The 23,186-nt window shown below is 36.9% G+C and overlaps 1 protein-coding gene across 1 annotated transcript in view; it reads right to left on the bottom strand.

The window, feature by feature from the left end:
- The window catches only part of TTC6 (tetratricopeptide repeat domain 6), a 286,301-nt gene that overhangs the window by 99,858 nt on the left and 163,257 nt on the right, over nucleotides 1–23,186 (bottom strand). Inside the window, exons 13-15 of the mRNA XM_078149180.1 lie at nucleotides 21,401–21,521; nucleotides 19,880–20,030; nucleotides 2,627–2,709 (exon numbers count right to left, since the gene is read on the bottom strand). Of these exons, the coding sequence (XP_078005306.1) occupies nucleotides 2,627–2,709; nucleotides 19,880–20,030; nucleotides 21,401–21,521 (355 nt within the window). The remainder of the gene's footprint in view (nucleotides 1–2,626; nucleotides 2,710–19,879; nucleotides 20,031–21,400; nucleotides 21,522–23,186) is intronic.

The following is a 23,186-nucleotide window of genomic DNA, read 5'->3' as shown; positions in this document are numbered from 1 at the left end:
ACCTCATTGATATGTAGAATTTTTTACACTAGTAAAACTCTAAGCCATCCACATATTCTTATGTAATTGTCATCTATGCCTTCCACAAGTCTTTCCTAGCAGATTTACCCAACGTGGCTTTCTTCTTGACTTTTAAACATTAAGCCATCTCTCACTACTGCTCCATGATTTACCTTCTTCAATCATATATCTCCTTTGTATGATACATTTCCTTCCAAGCTACTTCTTGTTGCTTGGGTCATTATTGCTAAGATGCTGCAGCCTACTTGTGTTCATCATCCTATCCTAAAAAATCTAATCCAATAAACATGTGTTAGGCACCTATGATATCCCAGGCACAGTGCTAAGAATTGGGAATGCAATTAGAAAAAAGAAAGACAATCCCTTCACTTAATGAGCTTATAATCTAAAGAGGGAGACAGTACACAAAAGAAGGTGGGAAAGTGGGATGGGGGAGATGGGAAACCAGGGTAGCTGGTATGGGAGCATCATGTTCTGTAGAACTGAAACCAGTCAGGGCAGCAGATGCAGAGTGGAGCGAGATGAGAGTCCAGTTTCTGCTCTCTCTAAAGAAACACATTGGGAGGAGTTTGGTACTCTGCCTCCAGCCCTCCCATCAGAGGTGAAAGGAGGCTGAGGGAGGCTAGCTATCGACCTATATCTTGCCTGCCTTTTGCAGCTAAATTCCTTGAAAAGGCCATCTGTAAGATGGGCCTCTACTTTCTTTCTTCTCACTTTTTAACTCTTGGTAGTCTTTTTTCTGGCCTCATCATTCAATTGAAACTGCTCTTTTCAAAGATACCAAAGATCTCTTAATTTCCAAATCCAATAGCCTTTTCTCAATCATCTTTTGTCTTGGCCTCTCTGTGGTGTTAATCACCCTCTTCTTGATAATCTCATCTCTCAAGGTTTTTGGGACTCTACTATCTTCTAGTTCTTCTCCTACCTAGGTGATCATTTCTTAGTCTCTGTTTCTGGATCTTCATCCAAGTCAGGCCCACTAACTGTGGCTGTCTCATAGGACTCTGTCCAGGGCCCTCTTTTCTTCTTCCTGTATACTATTTCAATTGGTGATTTCATTAGCTCCCATGGACACAATTATCATTTCTATTCCTATGATTCTCAAATCTACGTGTATAGTCCTAACCTTTCTGTTGACCTCTGGTCTCACATTTCCGACATCTCAAACTGGATGTCTTGTAGGCTAAAGGTGTCAATTTCATGGCCAGAGCCATAACTGGCCAGCAAAACTCCCAAGGGCAGCCAGAACTAGATTAAAATGTAATTGAGAAATGATTAACAAAGCAAATAAGAATACAACATAACATAGATAATGTTGATTTGTGGTTTTCACATCAGTATGTGGTCTACAGGGATCAGTTTCTATATAAGTTTGATACCACAGCTGTAAACATCTTAAACTCAACATTTCCAAAATGGAACTCTCTATCCTAAACCCTCGCACCCTTAAAAACTTCCTTATTACTGTTGAAGATACTGCCAGCCTCACAACCCAAGTATCATCCTTGACTCCTTATTATCTCTTACCTCTCCTCACTCCCATATCCAATCTGTTGCCAGGGCCTGTCAACTGCATCTTTGTAGCATCTCTAATATATGTCCCTTCTCTCCTGTGACACTGCCACCAATCTGGTGTAGGCCTTCATTTTTCATTCCTTGACAATTGTGATTGCCTGCTAGTGGGTCTGTTTGCCACAAGTCTTTCCCTACTCCAGTCTATCTTCCACTTAGCTGTCAAAGTGATCTTCCTAAAACACAGGTCCAGTTGCATCCCCTCCCTACTCAATAAACTCAATTGGCTTCCTATCACCTCTAGAATCAAATACAAAATGCTCTATTTAGCACTCAAAGCCCTTCACAACCTATTCCCCTACTACCTTTTCAATTTTCTTATACCTTATACACCTCCATGTACTCTTTGATTTAGTGACATTGGCCTTGCTGTTCCTCAAACAAGATGCTACATCTGTCAGCTCCAGCCATTTTCTCTGGCTGGCCCTCATGCCTCTAATACTCTCACTCCTCATCTCCACCTCTGGGTCTCTGCTTTTCTTTAGGTCTTAGCTAAATTCCACCCTTTATAGGAAACCTTTCTTAATCCCTTTTAATTCTAGTGCCTTTTCTCTGTTGATTATTTCTTATTTATCCTATATATACCTTATTTTCATGTAATTGTTTGTGTGCTGCCTTCCCATGAGATTGTGAGCTCCTTCAAAGTAGGAACTGCTTTTCTTTGCATCCCTAGCATTTAGGACAGTGCATTGCACATAGTGGCTTCTTAATAAATGTCTGCTGATTGACTAATTGATGGAAATAATGGCCAAGATGAATCTAAAAATCTTACTAACATGTTAGGTAATGAAATTTGTGATTTTCCTAAAATAAATAATATAGAATGCATATCTTTGTATGTATATACATAGTATGTACCTACACAACAGATACCAGTATATATTAGTACATATGTATACATATGTATTATGTATATACATACATTTGCATATTATATAATCACATACATATCATGTATGCCAATGTACGTGTGCCACTTTGATCCTTATCTTGATACAATAAGGGTAGAATAAAGTTCTTTTTGTGTACTTACCTAATTATATACAAGTGGATTCCATCTGGCTGGAGGTGGATGGCTCGAGACAAATCCTTCACTGCTTGTGGTAATTTATGCAACTGTTGAATTAGGAATACGAGCTTAGTGTTTAATATTAGTAACTACTTCCTTTATATAATTTTGTGCTGTCCATTCAAAATAAAAATTTTGGGAATATCTTAGAAAATTTTTCTTTATGGTTTCTACAGGGTATTAAGATACAGAAACATGAGAAAAGAGATAAATTGTATAAATGGCCTTTCTTAAGAATTGAAACTTTTCCTTTCTCCCGAGCTTAGTGAAAAGACTGAAACTCAGATGGACCTCAGAAATAATGCCCCTGTTGCTCATTTCAACACTGTCATGGTTATATATGTTACACTTTGACCTGTCTTTCTTGACAGCTAAAAACTTTCCTATCTACCCTGTGTTTTTTTATTAACCATCAGATTGCCCCATCTACCTTTGAAACAAGCAAAAAGCCCCATATCCTCCATAAGCCAGTGAAAAATCCCATTTTCTCTCAGTTGACAAAAATAGCCTCAACTTGTTCAGTTGCTGGACACCTAAACTGGAAGGAAAACTCAAAAAATATGCAAATATAGTATACTATTCTTTAGGATCTTCAACTACAAATGAACAAACTTATACCATATATTATTCATGCTAATAAACTTTATACATACACACACATCTAGAAGCAGTTTCGCATAGGACAGAGTACCTGGCTTAGAGTCAGGAAGATCTAGGTTCAGATCCTATATCTAACATTTAATACTTGTATGACCCTGGGCAAATGTACTTCAAATAACTCCTTAAGACTGATTAAGTTACAGATGGAGTGCAAGCCATGTTGGTGGAATGAAGTCCCATGCTGGAAATTCCTTAGGCTGGAAAATATTACATATCCATTGTGTGTATTCATATGATACATCAATGACAAATATTATATATTGGATTTATTTATAATCCATAGCCTAAGAATAACTGTCTTTTAAATATTCAACAAAATGATAATATCCTGAAACATTATTCAACCCTTCTGAGCCCATATTCCCGGAAGTAGCCCAGTCAGTCTCTCAAAGATTGTAGAGGCCTATTATTTGACCCAGGTCCAATCTGCTCCAGGACACATGGATCTGTGCTTCCTTCTGAAAGTATCAGGAACCAGAACCATTTTCCTGACTGTTTCAACTTGATTATCCCTTGTTGGTGGGGGAGAACTGAAATTACATTTATTAAACAGTCACCTTATAGGGGTAGTTTGTGTGGCACACAAGCTTCCTGACAATCAACCAAGCAAGGAGGAAATGGTCATTTGTGGATTGAATGGAATTCCTTGTGTTACTATACAAAAGTGATCATGGAATACATACAGAATTCATTAGTTGAATGGAGAACAAGAGGTAGCATGAACAATGGGGAAAATCATCAGGGAGAGTAAATGGTAAATTAGGGGAGCAAAAAAGGACAGAAGGATAGAGTTTGTGTCTATGGAAAAAAGAACAAGTAATCAAAATGCTTGTGTTCCTACTGACCACAAGTTAACTGTCTTGGCTAGGAAAAAAATATCCCAAATGCGACTGAATATAATTAAAACAAATACCATCATATAAACGTCTCACTATTCCCCAAAATGATCTTTCTGTTATATTTAGTATCCTATTCATTGTCCCACAAAAATTGTTTGCACATTCTTTCCCCTATATCTGCTTACATTTCTTCAAAGATCTCTGGAATGCCCTTCCTTCTACCTTCTGCTTCTTCACATCTCACATCTTTTTCAAGAGCCATCTGAAATCTCACCTCCTTCTCAAATATACTCACTTGGTAGGTAATCTCTAAATGTTTTTCTCTGTTAACTAATTTTGTTTAGTCAGTGCAGTATCCTTTCTTCTCTCAAGCTAAACATGTCCCTCTCTAGCCTACATCTTGCCTCCATAACCTCTGTTATCTAGAAATACACCTTGTTACTTCCTTTTCTAGACCCTGCTTATCCTTCTACTAGTTATTTCTATTATATAAGTTCCCAGCTTCATAGATTCTTAATATTTTCCTCTTGAACTCATTTCATAAATTCTATTTACTTGAAATCTGTCTTTTCTGTGGAGGATACATATCTGACAAACCTTTCTAATTATGGCTGTTGTTAGTATTACCCAGGGATGCCCATTTTCCCAAACTCAGAAGATTAGAAAGAGGAGTTATCATATCAAATGTCTCTCATTGCTTATTCTGGACCATCACTTACCATCTCCCCATCCTGTCATCTATGGATCTCCAGACTACTCTTATACCTTCCTCAACAACTTTGACACTTGGGTGTCATTTTCCCTTCCTACTACTATCTCCTCTTAAATTCAGTATCCAAGTTGATAACTCTTTAAGACCTTGACCCAACTCCCTATAACCTCCACCTTCACCAAGGCAGTTATCCTTTAGTCCTCATCAATATTCAAAGCTTCTTTATTCCCCAAACCTTAAAATAGGCTCTTCTGACCATATTTTCTCCCTTTTCAATTATATTGTACTCTCATATCTATTAATTCTGTTTTATACATTATGATGACCTTTGGTTTCTCAATCTTTACCTATTCTCCCATTTCATCATACCTGGTTCTGCCATTATACCCAATTTTGACCCATAGTTGTCAATTTCCAAGAAACATTTGCTTCCATCCTTAAATATCTTTCCTCTTAACTTTATGACCACAATACCTCAATCATTTCTAATCTTGGTTAACCTATACTACTCACTTTTTCAACAAGAAAAAGTCACAAAATCTATATTGATTTGATCCAATACAAATTTATACTATCTGATGTCTGCTGGACCCCCATTGTTGCTTAGCAATCTTTACATTATCAAGCCACTATGGCAGTCCAATACAGAGCCTGTTCCAAGGCTTTTCTATTCTTCTCACTCTTAGCTTATAACATGAACACAGTAGATATTTAGTAAATGTTTGTTTTTTGAGATTGAGATCATCCAACATGAGTCCTCTTGATTGCCTTCTTCCACTTTTTAAAGCCACTATAGAGAGCAAGAAATCAAGTCAGAGATATGTCTTTGCTTCCTTCTCCCTTCTGATTCAGATGAAGAGGTAGCCCTTTTACTTGCCAAAATCTATTGCCCTTTCCTTGTTATATCAATCTTTTTTTTTTTTCTGGTGTATCACCAATCTCTCCTTCATGAATCCTTTCTTTCTCTGAGCATTTTGTCTGCTTTTCTATCACCCTATCATCCTCATTTCCTTCTCTGTCAGCATCTTAGAGTTGTTTACATTCAGTAATTCCATTGCCTCACCATTCACTCATCTTTTTCTCTTGTACTCCGGCTTCTATTCTCATGGTTCTTGGAAAACTGTTTTCTTCAAGATTATCAATGATCTTTTTATCACCAATACCAAAAGGTTTTTCTCAATCCTCCTCCTCAATTACCTCTGTGAAATGTTTGATAGTTTTAACTACCACTCCTTGGCATTTGCCCCTCTTTTTTCATAGTCCTCCTCCTACCTCTCTAACTACTTTCCCTTTCCTTTTCCCCTTACACCCTTTAAGTGTGGCATTCCTGTGATGGTCCACAATCTTTCTTGGCTATCTTATCCACTCCTATGTCTTCAATCTATCACTTCCTGGAGATGGTTTCCCAAACTACATCTCCAGAGCAGAAATCTAGACATTTTCCCTTACTTAGCTCAACACCTTGCATTTTCCAACTGCTTGCTAAATATCTCCACCTGGATTTTAAACTGGCACATCAAATTTAACCTGTCCAAAGTTGAATAAATTCAACAGATTTCTTCCAAAGTGTATCCCTCCTGCTAACTTCCTTATTATATTTAATGGCAATGCCATTCACCCCTCGGTATCCTAAAGCACAAGCCTGACTCTATCACAGCTCAAAAAGCTCCAGGGACTTCCTATTATGTCTAGGAAAATACGTGAATTTCTGTTTTTAGCATTTAAAGTCCTTCACAGTTGAACTCCAGCCTCCCTTTCCAGCCTTATTACATGTTATTTCCCTTCATGCACTCTATGATTCAGCTTGTTCCTCACACATGTCTTTACATCTCTGTGTCCTTGTACCATCTGTTCCCCAGTCTGGAATGCACTCCCTCCTCCCCTTTGCCTCTTAGACTCCCAGGTTTCCTTCAAACTCTGCTCAAATTTCCCCTCCTACATGAAATCTTTCCAGATCTCTGCTCCCCCATCTGCTAATGCCTATCCCACCTCAAAGATTACCTGGTATTTACTTCAACTTTAATTTACATACATGTGTATCCATTGTTTCTCTCCATAGCATGTAAACTTCTTCAGGGCCATGACTTTCACTTTTGTTTTTATAATGCTTCAGGCCCTTGAAAAGTTCCTAGCACCTAGTAGGCACTTTAATTAATGCCTAATGATTTTTTAAAATTGATTATTAAGCTTCAAAACCATACAGACATTTTTTATTCTTTTTTTCCCTCCAACCCTCCCACATGCAATGACTAAGTCCTATCAGTTCTTCTGTTACAATATTATTAACACCTTCTTTTTGATTCTCCTAGCCTGGCTCAGGGCTAAAGACCTCCCACTGGTATCCTGGCTCTGGTATTTTTATATTTCACCATATCTTTTTAATTCATCACAGTTTGTGAAAGACTTAATAAATGATCAATATAATGATACACCACAGTTCCAAAGGACTCATAATGAAAAATGCTATCCACCTCTAGATAGAGAACTAATGAACTCAGACTAAAGGTTGAAGCATATTTTTTCTTCATTTCTTGTTCTTCATCTTTTCTTTTGGAATATGGCTAATGCAGAATTATGTTTTGGATTATTTCATATGTATATTGTATTTCCTACCTTTTCAATGGGTGAGGTGGTAAAGGGAGGGAGAGAATTCAGAAGTTAAAATTTAAAATAAATGAATAAAAACAATTCATCAGAGTTTAATTTGTATTATGGTTATTTCTGCATATATCCTTTTCTCCCTATTAGATTGTTAAGCTCCTTGAGGGCAAGGCCTGTGTATTGTTTATATTTAGGTGCTCCTAAGCATCTGGTCCTATAGAAATGAGACATTTACAAAATACTCTAATACATGAGTGCATAGGAGGTATAAAAGTACTATATGAGATGTGCTGGGCATAAGGAAAGGATTTTTTAAGAAGGGAAGGGGGCAGGGAGATCAGGGAAGCATTTATAGAGAATGTAGCATTTGAGTTATGCTTTAAGGAATGGGAAGAATCTTAAGTATGAGGTTTCTGGGGAGACATGGATAGAGGTGGCAGAGAAGGGTATTCTAGGTGTAGGGAAAAGCATCAACAAAGGTATGTTGTCATATAAGGTACATAGAAAAGTGGATTCTTTTTAAGCTACAGGTTGGATTTGATAGCCTCTGAGGTCCTTTCCAGTTCATTTGCTTTCCATATATAGATGTTTAGAACTAAATTATGTAATAAAAATGCTGTCTCTTTTAAAAACTTAAATAAGTTAGTGATCTTATAGATCTGGGTGTTCCTTCCAATGATGCCAATTGCAACTCATTCATGTTTTTGGTTTTTTTTTTTTGTATTTGCATCCCCAGAACTTAGCACAATGCCTGGCAAATAGTAAGTACACTTAATAAGTGACAGCTGCCTGTTGTATTTGCACATCTTGTAAGACTTTTGTCTAAATATACTTGTAAATTTGACATGAGATGGGGTTGGAGTCTATCCAGTGTCTCAGAGTTCTACTTGACTTTCTTCTGGTACCATACGGGTGTCCTCTAGCTATCTACCTGTCATCTCTCACCCTTACCAGTTAATTTCTTCTTCCTATTATACATTTTCCTAATGATAAATTTTATTTCTGTTCTTTTTTGAAATTCCTCATTGTTTATGTGTTGGCTCATACATACCATGGGCCCCTCTATTGCCCTCTGTGTAATATTAATTTTTAATTTTTCATAGACTGTTCATTTCTATGTCTTATAGCCATATAGCAAAGCTAGTAGATTAATGATTTTGAAAAATATGAGCCTTTGTTTCTAAGAGAAGCTTAGGGTCATTGAAAGAACTCTGCAGCTTCCTGAAGGCAATTCAGCCTATTCTCCTCTTCCAGTTTAACTCTGGGCCAACTCTCTGTTCATTTGTAATGTCTGTCCCACACTATTGGACAAGATTAATAGATTATCCATTCAACTGCATGTCAAAATCTAGGTAATAAGTGTTATTCATCCACTTGGCCTTTCCCAGGCAAGTGATCGGTCCAAAATCTCTTAAATGGTTGCAGACCTTATCCAGGACGCTCCAATAATCTAGGGCTATACATTGTTATCTTCAACAAGAATATTTGGAGTGTACCATCCAAAGAGAATTACCATCCAAAGGGAATCCAACTCTACCTTGAATTCTGTTCAAGGATTGCCTCTAGCACTGCAGCAAACACCTTTGATAAACCTATATCTCCATGTTATATGCTTTATCTAATGTTTATGAATAGAGTGTAATTGAACACAGTTATTTTTGTTGTTGGTGCAGAGGACAGAACAGTAGTCCTGGAGTCAGGAAGACCTAAGTGCAAGTCTGGCTTCAGATACTAGTTGTGTGACCTTGGAGAAGTCCTATAGATTCTGCCTTAACTCAGTTCTCTTATCTGTAAAATGGGGATAATAATAGCATCTATCGCTCAGGGTTGTGGTAAAGATAAAATGAGATAAATATTTATAAAATGCTTTACAAACCTCTAAGTTCTATATAAAAGCTATTATATCTTTGAACTAATCTTGAATAATTTTGATGAATAGGTGAGAGTTATTTTTTGAAGAAAGGTATTGAAGAGAATCATTTTGCTTTATTGAATCAAGTGCTTTTTCATAATCAACTTATAATAGGCACAGAAGGATTGTGTATTATCTATGTCTTTCAGTCAATTGAAAGATGGTGAAGATGTGTCACTGCCATTTCCTCTAAGAGTTTCCCCCTTCAGTTATTCCTTTACCTCACCTTCAATCCTTACCTACTACTTCTTTCCCCAGAAGACTGAAAATATGCCCAGAACTTTTGTATCCTTAGAAACATTCACTTGACCCTGCCAGTCCCTCAAGTTATTGTCCAAATCTCTTTACTTGTTCACAGCAAAATTTTTAAAAAATTGTTTATTCTTATTGCTTTTGTTTTCTTATTCTCATGTTTTCTCATGCTCTCTCCAAGGTTGCAAATTGCTTTGTAACTTCTAAATCCACTGGCCCTTTTTCAGTTTTCATCTTGCGTGACCTCTCAGCAGTTTCTGACATTTTCAACCACCCTTTCTTCCCTGACATGTTTTCCTCCTCTGGCTTCTGTGACATCACTATCTGGATTCTTTTCCAAACTTCATGACCATTCATTGTCAGTCATCCTTGATGCTTTCTTCTGCCTTACTATCCATATCCAATAGATTGTCGATTCTTGTCAATTTTCCCTCCACAGCATCTCTCACACCCATTTCCTTCTTTCTAATCATAGTCACTAACCTCTCCACTCTCTCATCTCTCTAATTTATCCCAAAATTATCTTTCTAAGGCTTGGCTGTGAGCTGAGAAAGAACCTTTTTGGTAGAAAGTATCTTGTATTTGAAGTCAGACAACTGCATTTTGAGTCCTGGATTTACTACTTACTAGTTGTGTGACCTTGGGCAAATCACTCAGCTTTGCAAGGACCAATTTTCCTCATCTATAAAAATTGGATTCCTGTATCTTTAAATCTATGATCCTATGAGATTCATAAGCAGCTCCCTGTTGCTTCCAAGGTGAAATAGTTTTTTTTCAGACTACCATTTAAAATCTTTGAGAGAGGTGAGAAAACTAGGGGTTAGGGTGGGGGAGGAACTTTTAAAAAGGTGTATAGAATAAATTTAGGAGGATGGGGGAGAAGATAAGGGAGGGAATTTTAGCAATGAGGCTAAGGGGAAAAGATAAGGTAACATGGATAAGGTAAAAATAGAAGGAAAATAATGAGTAAAAATAAGATGGAGGGAAATTCATAAAGAATAATTAGAACTTTGTCAAATCTATAAGAATATCAGTCATTCCCCAAGTGATAAATGGTCAAAGGATATGAACAGGCAGTTTTCCAATGAAGAAATCAAAACAATTTATAGTTACATAAAAATGCTCTAAATTATTATTCATTAGAGAAATGTGGATTAAAGTAACCTTCCGATATCATTTTTACACCTACCATGGTGATTGACTAAAATGATAGAAGGGGAAAGTGACAAATACTGGAGAAGATGTGGAAAAATTGTGACACTAATTCATTGTTTGTGGAATTATAAAATGATCCAATCATCTTGGAGAGCAATCTGCAGTTATGCCTGAATAGTTATTAAACTACCTGTACCCTTTGGTCATAATAAGAGAACATTGTAAAAAGTAGCAGCAATATTGTTTTAAGAACAACTTTGAGCAACTAAGTTATTTTGTCTATTATAAATACCTGAATTAACTATAAAGGTCATATAAAAAAAGATACTATCTGCATCCAGAGAAAGAACTGATAAAAAGAAGTATGAATAGATTAATCTTACATACACATATACATATATACATATATATACATATATATATATATGTATATGTATATACACACACACACACACACACACACACATATATATATATATATATATATATATATATATATATGGGGTAGTGGTAGAGGGAGGGAAGAATAAAAAAATTTACATGATAATTTTAAGGAATAGCAAGCTGTACATAAGTAGATTTGCAGTTTCATGTACAATCATCTTTTTTATTGTACTACATCATGGAACTGCTTGTTTTATTCCATAAATTAAAAATAAAATTAAAAAAATACTTCTGTCATTTGACTTCAAGCTACCTTTCCAGATATTTCATATTATCTTTTTCCCCTTTACACTCTGTATTCCAGAAAAAAAAAACTGGCCTAACAGCTATTCCCTGAATTAGGATGTTATCTCTCGGGCCTCCATAAAGGTTATCCCAAATCTATTGTCTCCTTACCTTTGCCTGTTAGAATTAGGTTCCTTAAATCAACCAATTAACCATCTACTAGGTGCCAGTCACTGTGCTAGTAACATAGTGTGGGTACAAACAGCAAAAAATGAAATGTAAGAGTGGGGTCAAAACTACCCCACCCCATTTGATATCTTAACTAGGTGAGAGTACATCTCAATAAATCAATCAAAAACATAGATTGCGTGAAAAGTCTTTTGAAAACCAAGATGAAGTGAAACCCTTTGATGAATCACTCACTGTTTCATGTGCTCTCTAAACTTGAGCCTATTTCCCCCCAGATTCTGTATGTACTTATGAGTGTGTTACAGATTTTTTGGGGGGATGTTTTATACTACCTGTTTTTATTGTTCTAGGTGTTGTTGTTGTTGTTGTTGTTTTGAGGCAATCAGTGTTGACTGATTTGCCCAGGGTCACACAGCTACTAAGTGTTTGAGTCAGCTCCTTCTGACTCCAGGGCTGGTGCTTTATACATTGCAGCACCTACCTGCTCCTTTGTACTGTTCTCGTAAATACCACTTTTAAAAACTAAGTCTTTTTGACTAAATGATTCTCAGTTGATAGTTATGGTAGGGAAACACATCAGTTGGGGCTCATGAGCTATATATTATTAGATAGACAATTCAACCTCTCAGAGCTATCCCTAGAGCATTGAGAGAATATAATAGCCATACTTTGGGAGCCTGACTCATCAGTGGGAGGTGGAGTAGGAAGAGTAACCTCAAGAGTATATTATAAATAATTCCTACTATTAAAGCCAGTGGGCAGCCAGGTGGTGAAGTGGACAGAATGCCAGACCTAAAGTCAGAAAGACTCATCTTCCTCAGCTCAAATCTGATCTCAGAAACTTACTAGCTGTGTGACCCTGTACAAGTCACTTAACCTTGCCTGCCTCAGTTTCCTCATTTGTAAAATGAACTGGAGAAGGAAATGGCAAACCACTCCAGTATCTTTGCTGAGTAAACCCCAAATGGCTTCAGGAAGAGTTGGACATGACTGAAATGACTGAATAACAATAACAACAACATGAAAGCTATTATGTTCTTATAAGCCTTTTCCAAGTAGTTAGTGCTTTCTCTGGCCTCAAAATACCTTCTATTTATTTATCTGTGTACAAGTTGTATACCCAGTGTAAATTCTTTGAAGGTAGGGATTATTTCATTTTTGTCATTATATTCCCCAGTACTTAGTAAAGTACCTTCCATATAGCATGACATTTAATAATTTCTTTTTTGAATGAGGTTTGTATTTATCAGTTCACCTGCTATATGACAGTGTGATTTCCTAATAGCTTTCCAACAGCCCTCATAATGGTAGGACTTAACTAGCCAATAATAAAGGGTCAAATTTAAGATTCCTATGAGTTTACACCCAAGGTGTCCAGTGTTGCTATTTCTGATATGATGGCATGACTTTCCTTGGAATGAAAACAATCTTCTAAAAAGCTACAGAGTTCCTTGATACTACTAATAACCAGGTCATGTATAAAGGAAAGGTGAACTAAACTTGTCTTTTTAATTATAAAAGCTTTAATCATTCACTTTTTCCTGACTTTCTGATCTTTTTCTTTATGTAAACTCAAAATTCATGCTGGATAAAGGAGAATGACCAAGATTGTAAATTTAAACATACTTATCTGAGAAAAGGGAGATTTATAACCACGTAATTATTTGCTGTGCCTGCTCAATGGTTGCTATCTAAAAATGTAATTCAACAAATATTTATTAAGTACAGTGCTAGGCACTATGGATACAAAGACAAAAAAGAGGATAATGTTGCTCTCAAGGACATAAACTACTATAAAAAATTTGGGAAAGGAGAAATTAATTTTAGCAGGGTCAAATCAAGGAAGTCTTCAGGAAGTAGTAAATCAACTAAGCCTTAAAGAAAGAGAAAGGTTTCAGAAGCATGCAGATGTAGAAGGTGGATGCTCCAAGCACTGGAGTGGGGTGTCTGTGGGGTAGAGTCAGGGTGGGGGTGGGGAGAGAGAACTTGCTTGAATGGATGAAGGTGGAAAGGGCAAGACAAGATCTGGCAAAAGCTAATCTTGCCATTTGATTGGAATGTGGAGAATGTGAAGGAGAGTACTAAATGCAACTGAGAGGGTAAGTTGGAGGCAGATAACAAAGAGTCTTAAAGGACAGGGTAAGAGGTTTGTGTTTTATTCTATAAACAATGTGAACACACTGACAGTTTTTAATAAAGGAGTGAAAGGGTCAGATATGAGTTAGGAAGACTACTTTGGCAGCTGTTTGAGCTCAGTTAAGAAAACATTATAATAGTCCGGACAAGAAATAGTGAGGGCTTGACCTATGATGATGACAATGGGAGCAGAGAGGCAGGGATAGATTTGAAAAACATTATAGATGGAATATGTGAGAATCAAACATGACTTTGAGGTTTTGAACCTGACTGATAAGGAAGAAGGCAGTGCCATTAAAAGAAATAGGGAAGCTGGGAAGAGAGTGAAGTTTGGGGGTAAAAAGGATAGACTTAACTTTGGTTGGACATGTTGAGTTTCAACTCTTTGGGAATATCCTAGTGGAGATGTCCAACAAGAAGGGGAAATATGGAATTTGAGCTGAAGGGACAGATTGTAACAGGATTATAGAATTATAGAATGTTAGATGCAAAAGGGCTTCTCATCTGGGCCAGCCAATCCTATTAGGAAATTTTCCTCTTAGGAAAATGAGGCCCAGAGAGTTGGGGTAATTTGGTCAAAGTCAAAAGGGGCCGAGCTAGAACTAGAAACCTAGGTTTCCTGCTTCTCAGACTGGTGTTCTTTACACTATTGGCTCCCAAATGTCAGTGACTATCACAAAACAAACAAACAAACAAACAAAACCCAACAAATTTATTTCCTTTCAATCCTGCTAGAAGGGGATGACTTTTAAGGCATCCATTACTAGGCAGTGAACAAATATTGACAGCTGCTATTATTCTTCACTCCCCAAAGTTACCTGAATGATGAAGATCTCAGACTCTTAGCAAGACTTATCTGGGAGGCAACTTCCTTCTTCCAGGCCTCATCTATTTATCTTCTTCCCTCCCATCTTTGTGTATTTTACATGGACTCTTATTCTTCTCCTCAACCCATCAATCCTGATTTCCTGTTACCGCCACTGCTTCCATATGCTTATGCAAGTTCACATTACAGAAGCATGTAGAAGAGTCTGCTGTAGGTACACTAACCTCTCCTCTTCTCTGCAAGAACTGAGAATCTACTTATGACCTGAATAAAATTCAATAAGGATTTATTAGGCACCTACTACATGCATGGCACTGTGCTAGGCACTGGGGGAAAAAAAGACAAAACAGAAAAAACAACCCCTGCCCTCAAGAAGCTTGTATTCTACTGGAGAGGAGATACAACATTTAAACAAATAGTAATATAATTTGAGGAGGGACACAATACGAATAATCAAGGGAATAAGGAAAGGATTCCTTTAGGATATAGCACCCAAGTAGTGCCTTGAAAAGAAGCTAAGGATTCTGAAGGAGGGTGCATTCCAGGTATAGAGAATAGCCTCTAGAGCTGGAGGTAGGAAATGGAATGCCGAATTCTGGGAAAAATAAGTAAGCCAGTTTGGATGGAAGAGAGAGGAGGAAGAGGGAGATGGAATATATCTAAAAAGACATAGGTATGACATAAAATGTCTAGAAAGATAGATCAAAAACAGTTTGTGATGGCTTTAGATGCCAAGTTGAGAAATTTGCATATTATTATAGAGCTAATAAGAAACCACTGGTGGGAAGTGACATGGTCAGACTTATGCTTTAGGAAGATTATTGTTTGGGGGATGAGGGGGAGAGAAGAGAAACTAGAAGCAGGGAGACCACTTAGGATGCTAGAGTAATAATCCAGTGAAGAAGTAATAAAAACTGAATGAGTAGAAGCAAAGAAATGATCCTAGGAAGTATCATCTGATATTTTGGAGATAAAAATTAGGAAGACTTGAAATCTGATTGGGTATAGAGGTGGGTTTTGAGGGAAAGTGAAAAATAAAGTATTATTCTGAGGTTGTGTATCTGGATTTCATGAAGGAAGGTGGTGTCTTCAAATGGAAAGATCATAGGTATCACATAAGACCTCATCTCATTTCTCTGACAAATCAAGTATCTGATTTTTCTTTGGTCTTCTTTTCTTGTCTCTTGTCATTGACAATCACTCTTATGGCTTCCCCTTGTCTAATGGAACAACCATTCCAGGAGCGCCCCAACCTCAACATATACCTAACTAAGCTCCTTCTCTTCCTTCCCTAAATTTTCTTCTCATGATTTTTTCTATACCTGGCACTGTTATTTATCCAGTCTCCCCTGTTTACAAACGAAGAGACTCCTCTGTCCTTCACCTTTCATATTCAATTGTTTCAATTGTGTCTTCATTACTAAGTTTTCGGGGTTTTCTTGGCAAAGATACTCACGTGGGTTACTATTTCCTTCTCATTTTAAAGATGAGGAAACTGAGGCAAATAGTTAAGTGACTTGCCCAGGGTCACACAGCTAGTAAGTAACTGAGGTAAGATTTGAACTCAGGAAAAGGAGTCTTCCTGACTTCAGGCTAGGCACTCTTTCTACTGTGCCACCTAACTACCTCTCTTCTTGTTGTTCAGTTGTTGTCAGTCATTTTCAGCCTCTCATATACAGTTGCCAATTACTATCAATTCTACCTCTTCAAAATCTAATATATGTCTTGTGTATTTCCCCTACCATCCTTTATTACCACAGACCTGAACTGTTGTAAGAGATTCCTAACAGATCTTCCCACTTCCACCCCATTCATTCTTTATACCAGTGCTAAAATGATCTTCTTTACCCATAGATATGGTCAAAAGCCTCCTCTTTTCATAAACCTTCAATGTCTTTGTCTGGCATGTAAGGCCTGGCACAATCTGGCATAATGGTGCTTTTCTAAGACCTGTAGGCAGTCACTGGGATCAAAGAGATTTAGGGAGAGCTAGTAAATGTGTACGGGCATACACTTCCCAGAGTTCTTGAGTTTTAGTTTCTTTTATCCTTTAGGACACTTCCTGCTGTGAGTTTCGTAGGTACCAGGTGGAAAAAAAGTGGCACCTGTCCAAGGTCTGCTTTGAGTTTTCCTTTTGAGTGTTGCTGCATTTGAAGGGCACTTCTTTGCTCTGTCCCTCCCCTCCTCCCTCCCACTCTTCCTCTCTCCTCCCTAAGCCATTGCGGAGGAAACCTTGATGAGTTCTAAAGCTTGCCAAATCCTTCCCTCTTCTACTTGCTGGCAGGAGGTGTAGCAGGAAGAAACAAAAAAGGAGTCAATCCAAGCAGCAAAGAATCCTGCAGCTTGCTCTTTGAAAGTCTTTTACAACTTTTTTTCCCCTTTATGATAGACGATTGTTTAAATAAAGCCTGTAGCCATTAAGAAAGGAAAGAACAAACTATTTAAATCTATGAATGTCAGCTAGCAAATGAGGAATAGAGATGAGTGTTTCCTATTTGGGGTAATTTTTATAGCATATTCTAGATCATAAAGAACCTGGGGCCAGCTGCAGTCTGACAATATAGGAGAGAGATCAGGCAGATGAAAGAAATAGGTTGAGTGTGTGGTTGGAGTGCCACTCAATGGCCAAATAATATATCACACTCCTTTTGGTTAGTAAATTTCAGTAAAATTCAAGTTTTCTGTAAGTAAAGGTGGGGAGGACTGATCAAATCCTGAAAACATCTTTATTTAATCAGTCAGTCAAAGACATTTTAAAGAGAATTTGGAAGGAATGAAAGCCATTGGTTGAAATAAAATGACACTGCAAAGGAAGTGCATTTGGGATCAGTTTGATGACATTCATTTGTACCTTGTGGGACTTGGATAAAATAGCAAGACAATCTGGAACCAGGTGTTCTAATTGGAAGTTAACCCAGTAGTGGAAACTGTTTAAGCCAAGACCCTCAAAAGGGAATTATATGGGGTTGGGAGTCGGGGAGACCTATTTCTTCCTCCCCCTTGACCAGAGGATGACCTTGTGAATTTCTAAAAGTTAGAAAATTTTAGACTTCTCATGGGCATCCTAGCTCCCAGAACAGCAGTGGCTGACAGCAGCATGTGTATTAGGAAGCAAAAACAAATTAGATGACCTGAGGAAAAAAAAACTTCATAACTCCACTAGAAACCCAACAGAAAGTTGCTCCCTGCTCAAGGGGAACTTCATGAGTACCTTACAAAGGGGCAAAAAGGACTTCCAGAAACCAAGAGCTCTGAGTTACTCTTTCTCCATATATACTCTCTAAACTTGAGCCCACTTTCCCCTGGACACTGTACGCACTTGTGAGTGAATATATTCCTGGTTTAGGGAAATGTTTGCACCAACTATTTATACTATGCCAATTTGGTAAATTTCCATTTCTTTTTTTTTTCTTTTTGGTGAGGCAATGGGGTTAAGTGACTTGCCCAGCAGGGTCACATGTGTCAAGTGTCTGAGACTGGATTTGAATTCAGGTCCTCCTGATTCTAAGGCCAGAGCTCTATCCACTGTGCCACCTAGCACAATTATCTAATTTAAATTATCTAAATTATCTAAAATACGTTATCTCATTATCTAAGAGATAATTAAATCTGTGCTGTAGTCTGACAATATAGGAGGGAAATCAGGCAGATGATTAGGGAAAAAGGAAAAGAACCTATATTTTCTAAAATATTTATAGCAGCTCTTTCTTGTGGTGGCAAAGAACTGGAAATTTCAGGGATGCCTGTCAGTTGGAGAATGGCTGAACAAGTTGTGGCATATGATTGTGATGGAATACTGTTGTGCTATAAGAAATGATGAGCTCACTGATTTTAGAAAAACATAGACAAACTCATGAAATAATGAAGACCAAAATGAGCAGAACCAAGAGAAAGTTGTGTACAGTAACAGCAATATTGTTTTAAGAACAACTTTGAGTGAATAAGTAATTTTTACTATTTATAAATATCCATATTAACTACAAGGGACCTATGATGGAAGAAGCTATCTGCATCTAGTGAAATAACTGATAAATAGAAGTATGCATAGAACGACTCTACAGACATATACATATTTGTGTCTAATGGTAGCCATCCTCAGGGTGGGGGAGGGGGAGAAGGAAGGAAAAAGAGGAAAGTTATATGATAACTATTATATATTTAAAAGGAATAGCAAGTTGTACATACTAGATTTGCAGTTTCCTGTGCAATCATCTTTTTTTTTTTTGCTCTACTATGTTGTGGAAATGCTTGTTTGATCTCATAAATTAAAAATAAAAGAAATTTTAAAAAAAAATCTGGCTTACTAATTGATGCCAACTGATATAATCACAGTGGAGGACCCACATTACTGGGGGCTCATGAGCTATAGTACTATAAAACTATCCCCCCAAACCCTCAGTTATCCCTGGGGGAGAAGCAGCCAGCTGTTCTTGGATGTTCTTTTTCAGGAGAAAACTGGAGAATGATTCAGATGTGAGTGGATATAGCTTTGGCAGCACCTCCTCTAGTACACAGTGACCTCATTCTCCACCGTACTGGCAACATTCTACCTTTCCATCCTTATAGCATATTACTCCCTCCCATGTACTCTGTGCTCTAGCTAAACTGAACTGCTCTATGGACCCTTAACACACTCTGTAGTCTTTTACCTCTGTGTCTATGCTTATGCTGTTTTCTATGCCTTACATACCTTCTTAAGTTGTTGAATTCCTATCTGTCATTTAAAGCCTAACTCAAATGTATGTATGTATGCCTATGTATGTATGTATTGGATGAATTAATGGATGAACCTGTGAGAGAGTCCAAGGAGGAATGATTAGATAGCTAGGAGGAGAGCCTAGAGAAAACAATGTCCCAAAAGACAAGGGAGACAGTATTAAGAAGGAAGGAATAGTTAGTAGTGTCATATGTTGCAGAAAGATCTAGAAAGATGAGGAAAGAAAAAGTCACTGGATTTAGCAACTAAAAGGTCAGTGGTGACCTTGGGAAAAAATTGTCAGTCAGTGGGGGAAGAAGCCATATTTCAAGGAGGTGAGGGTTTGAGGAGCAAGGGATTCAGGGAGAAGAGAAGGGATTGAGATGTAACTGGGTAAGGAGAAATTATAGTCTAAAAAGGTTTTAATTTTTGTAATGATTAATTAAAGGGAACATGGATCAATATATCATGTTTTTAAAACGCTGAGGAAAAAAAGGTTTGATGTGTTAAAAATAACTTCATATTGGTTCAACAAATTTTTAATTGTTTTAAGTACCAAACTCTTAATACCTTATGATAAGTTTGTGCTCGGCAAAGATAGCTTTGAATATACAAAGGATCAATTCGAATAGCCTCTGTAAACTGCTGAATTGCTTCAAAGTACTTGTCCATGTGCAACAGGTATATGATGCCAATATTTATAAAAGCAAAAGATATGTTTCTAAAAAAAAGGAATACAAAGTTCATTAATTTGGTTATTAATAGTGTCTGTTACACCAACTTACCTACATAATCCTATATGCAATAAAATGTTTTTCATATTACTGTAACAAAATATTGTTTTAAACGCTTAAAATTTTGAAACAGTTATGTACATTAGTATGACAAAATTCCATTCCAGGTAAAGGAATAAAAAGGTCCTTTCCAATGGAACAAAGACTGTATGCTAATATTTGCTACTCAGAGCTGATCCTGTGCCCTTGTGGGAGCTCAGAGGCGTTCCCTCTCCTAATTACCATCATATGGGAAAACCTATGGGAAATCAAAAATAGAGAAAGAAAACAAGAAAGGTATCAAGATGTATGGATAAGGGAAGAATTTAGGAGCAAAGAAGATAGAGAGAGCATTACAAAATGTAAAACAGATAATTTTGATTATATAAACTTAAAAAGTTTTTTCACAAACAAAACTAATACAACCAAAATTTTAAGGAAAACAGAAAGCAGGGAAACAATCTTTATAGCAAATATCTTTGATAAAGGCCTCATTTCTAAAATATATAGAGAACTGAGTCAAACGTATAACAATACAAGTCATTCCCCAATTGATAAATGGTCAAAGGAGATGAACAGGCAGTTTTCAGGCAAAGAAATCAAAGCTATCTATATTCATATGAAAAAAATGCTCTAAATCACTATTGATCAGAGAAATGCAAATTAAAACAACTTTGAGGTACCACCTCACACCTATCAGAGTGGCTAATATGACAAAAAAGGAAAATGTTGGGTGGTGGAGGGGATGTGGGAAAACTGGGACACTGCTGGTGGAGTTGTGAATTGATCCAACCATTCTGGAAAACAATTTGGAACAATTTGGAACCCAAAGGGTATAAAACTGTGCATACCCTTTGACCCAGCAATACCACTGCTAGACCTATATCCAAAAGACATCCAGAAAAAGGGAAAATGATATATTTGTACAAAAATATTTATAGCAGCTCTTTTTGTGGTGGCTAAGAATTGGAGATCGAAGGGTTCATCCAACTTAGCATTTTTATTTTTGACACTAACACCAAGGGATATTTTGTGACAAAATGGGGCAACTATTTTTAACTGTAGGTAACCTCAAAAAGATTATAACCTGAAAATCTTTCTTTATAACCTTTATGACCCATGCAACCTCAAAAATATATTAAATTAAAAATGTAAAAGTTAAGGATATCTTATTTTTAGATATTATCATAATCCAATAACTCTATAACTGCCTCTTTTCTTTTCCTTGTATTTAACTATCATTGGTAAATATAAAACAAAATAGTCATACTTATTTATTCCGTTCTCATTTAATCTTACGCAAAAAGGGGAAAAGGACCTGTCTAGCTCAAGTACACTTTCAAAGTCTGCAACTGCCAGCCCCCAGAAATTCATTTCTGCGTACAAGATGCCACGGTGTAGAAAAGCAAGAAGATTCTCAATATGATCATTGATGAGCACTAAAAAAGAAAAACATGTATTTTGCTTATTTAAATCCTAAGTAATCATATGTGAATGGCATTTTGCATTAAACTTTTTCAGGTTCTTTTTAATTTTTAGTTGGTATGAATGAAGATACCACACCCAATTTATATTACTAAAAATAGCTCTAAGAAAACAAACAAAGGTAACACCTAGAAACGGCTTTTCTTACCTGATATGGGGGGAGGTGGAGGATAAAGTCCTGAACCTGTGATTTCACAAGTGTAAGAATTCCCAGTGTGGGAACTACTTCCACTGATGCAAATCAGCAATTTGCCAATAAACTCATGGTGCTGGAAATATGTCAGGGGTAAGATTTGAACCCAAACTATCTTGACTGTAAGTCTGGATCTCTAAAAATATATAGCTATTAATAAAGTATATCCTGATTCAGTGGATTTTATAGTTAAAAAGTATTCTGGCATTGAGTTAAACGCCCTCACTTTACAGGGGATGAAATTAGCTGTTGGTGCTGATTTGTTGAACATATCCCAGCTAGGATAGTATCCAGAACCTCCTCATTTATGGGCCATCAGAAAATTATTCCAGGTTCTTTGTGGAGCAGATAATTCTCCACATCATTTCTCATAAGCTCTCCCCAGTATATTTACTTTGACTAGTCAGCCAGAGGACACACTGAGTCAAAGCAAAGGCATTTTACAGAACAAAATAGTAATAAAAACCACAACAAAATATTCTCTGCATTAAACTCAAATCTGTTATCCCCTAAATGCATACATCATCAATTGGAATATCTATGTGGGAAGTAATGTGGCAAGGGCAGCCATGTAGAAAATATATGTGCCCAAAGTACATACATAAAGGCAATTCATTAACTCTAACACTGCAAAGTTGTTGCAAGTACTTTTCTCTTTTTATACTCATTAGATCTATTTGTTTAAGCTTAATCAAGAATGGAATAAATTATTAAGATGACCTCACAATAGATCTAATCTAAAGAGAGTTAGTGTGCAAAGAGGCTACTTCCTCAGAGTTCTGTGCCTGTATAGAAAGGAAATTAGAACTCCTTGGGGCAACTAACACCCAGAAGGGCAGGAGGAAAAGGATCTAGAGAGGAGAACACATGACAAATGGGAAAGAAAATTATTATGGGCAAGGCAGAGGGTAAAACTGGACTACATGATTTGAGACACAGAGAATTTTCTTCTGTGAAGTGGTATCCTAATTCATACACCTAAGAGTGATGCTCAACAGAAAAAAAAAAAGGATAAAAGGACAATATCTGCAAGGCAATGACATAGAAATTGGTTAGAAGGGGGAACCCAATCTAGGTCCTATAAAAAGCTTTAATTCCATGAGAAACATATAGAAGTAAAGGAAGAGTAAATAAGTGTAACGGTGAGGTTGAAACCATCTCACTTCACTTTAGCCTCAATAATTTATCTAGGGAAGATCATCTATCAGTCAATTAGTTATTCATAGATCTTAGACTGCAGGTTCCAAACCTGAGGTCCGTGAACTTAGGTTTTCAAAACACATTTTGATAACTATATTATTATATTTAAATATAGTTTCCTTTGCAATCCTATTTATGCATTTAAGTCATTATTCTTAGAAGGGTCCATAGATTTTATTAGACTGTCAAAAGGGTCCATGAAAAACAAAAAAGGCAGGGCAACTGC

Source organism: Phascolarctos cinereus, unplaced genomic scaffold (genome assembly GCF_003287225.1).
Source record: "Phascolarctos cinereus isolate Bilbo 61053 unplaced genomic scaffold, phaCin_HiC Scaffold_2;HRSCAF=192, whole genome shotgun sequence".
Classification (NCBI taxonomy): Eukaryota; Metazoa; Chordata; class Mammalia; order Diprotodontia; family Phascolarctidae; genus Phascolarctos; species Phascolarctos cinereus.
The sequence above is the reverse complement of the archived record's forward strand: the minus strand, read 5'-3'. Positions and strand labels throughout refer to the sequence as shown.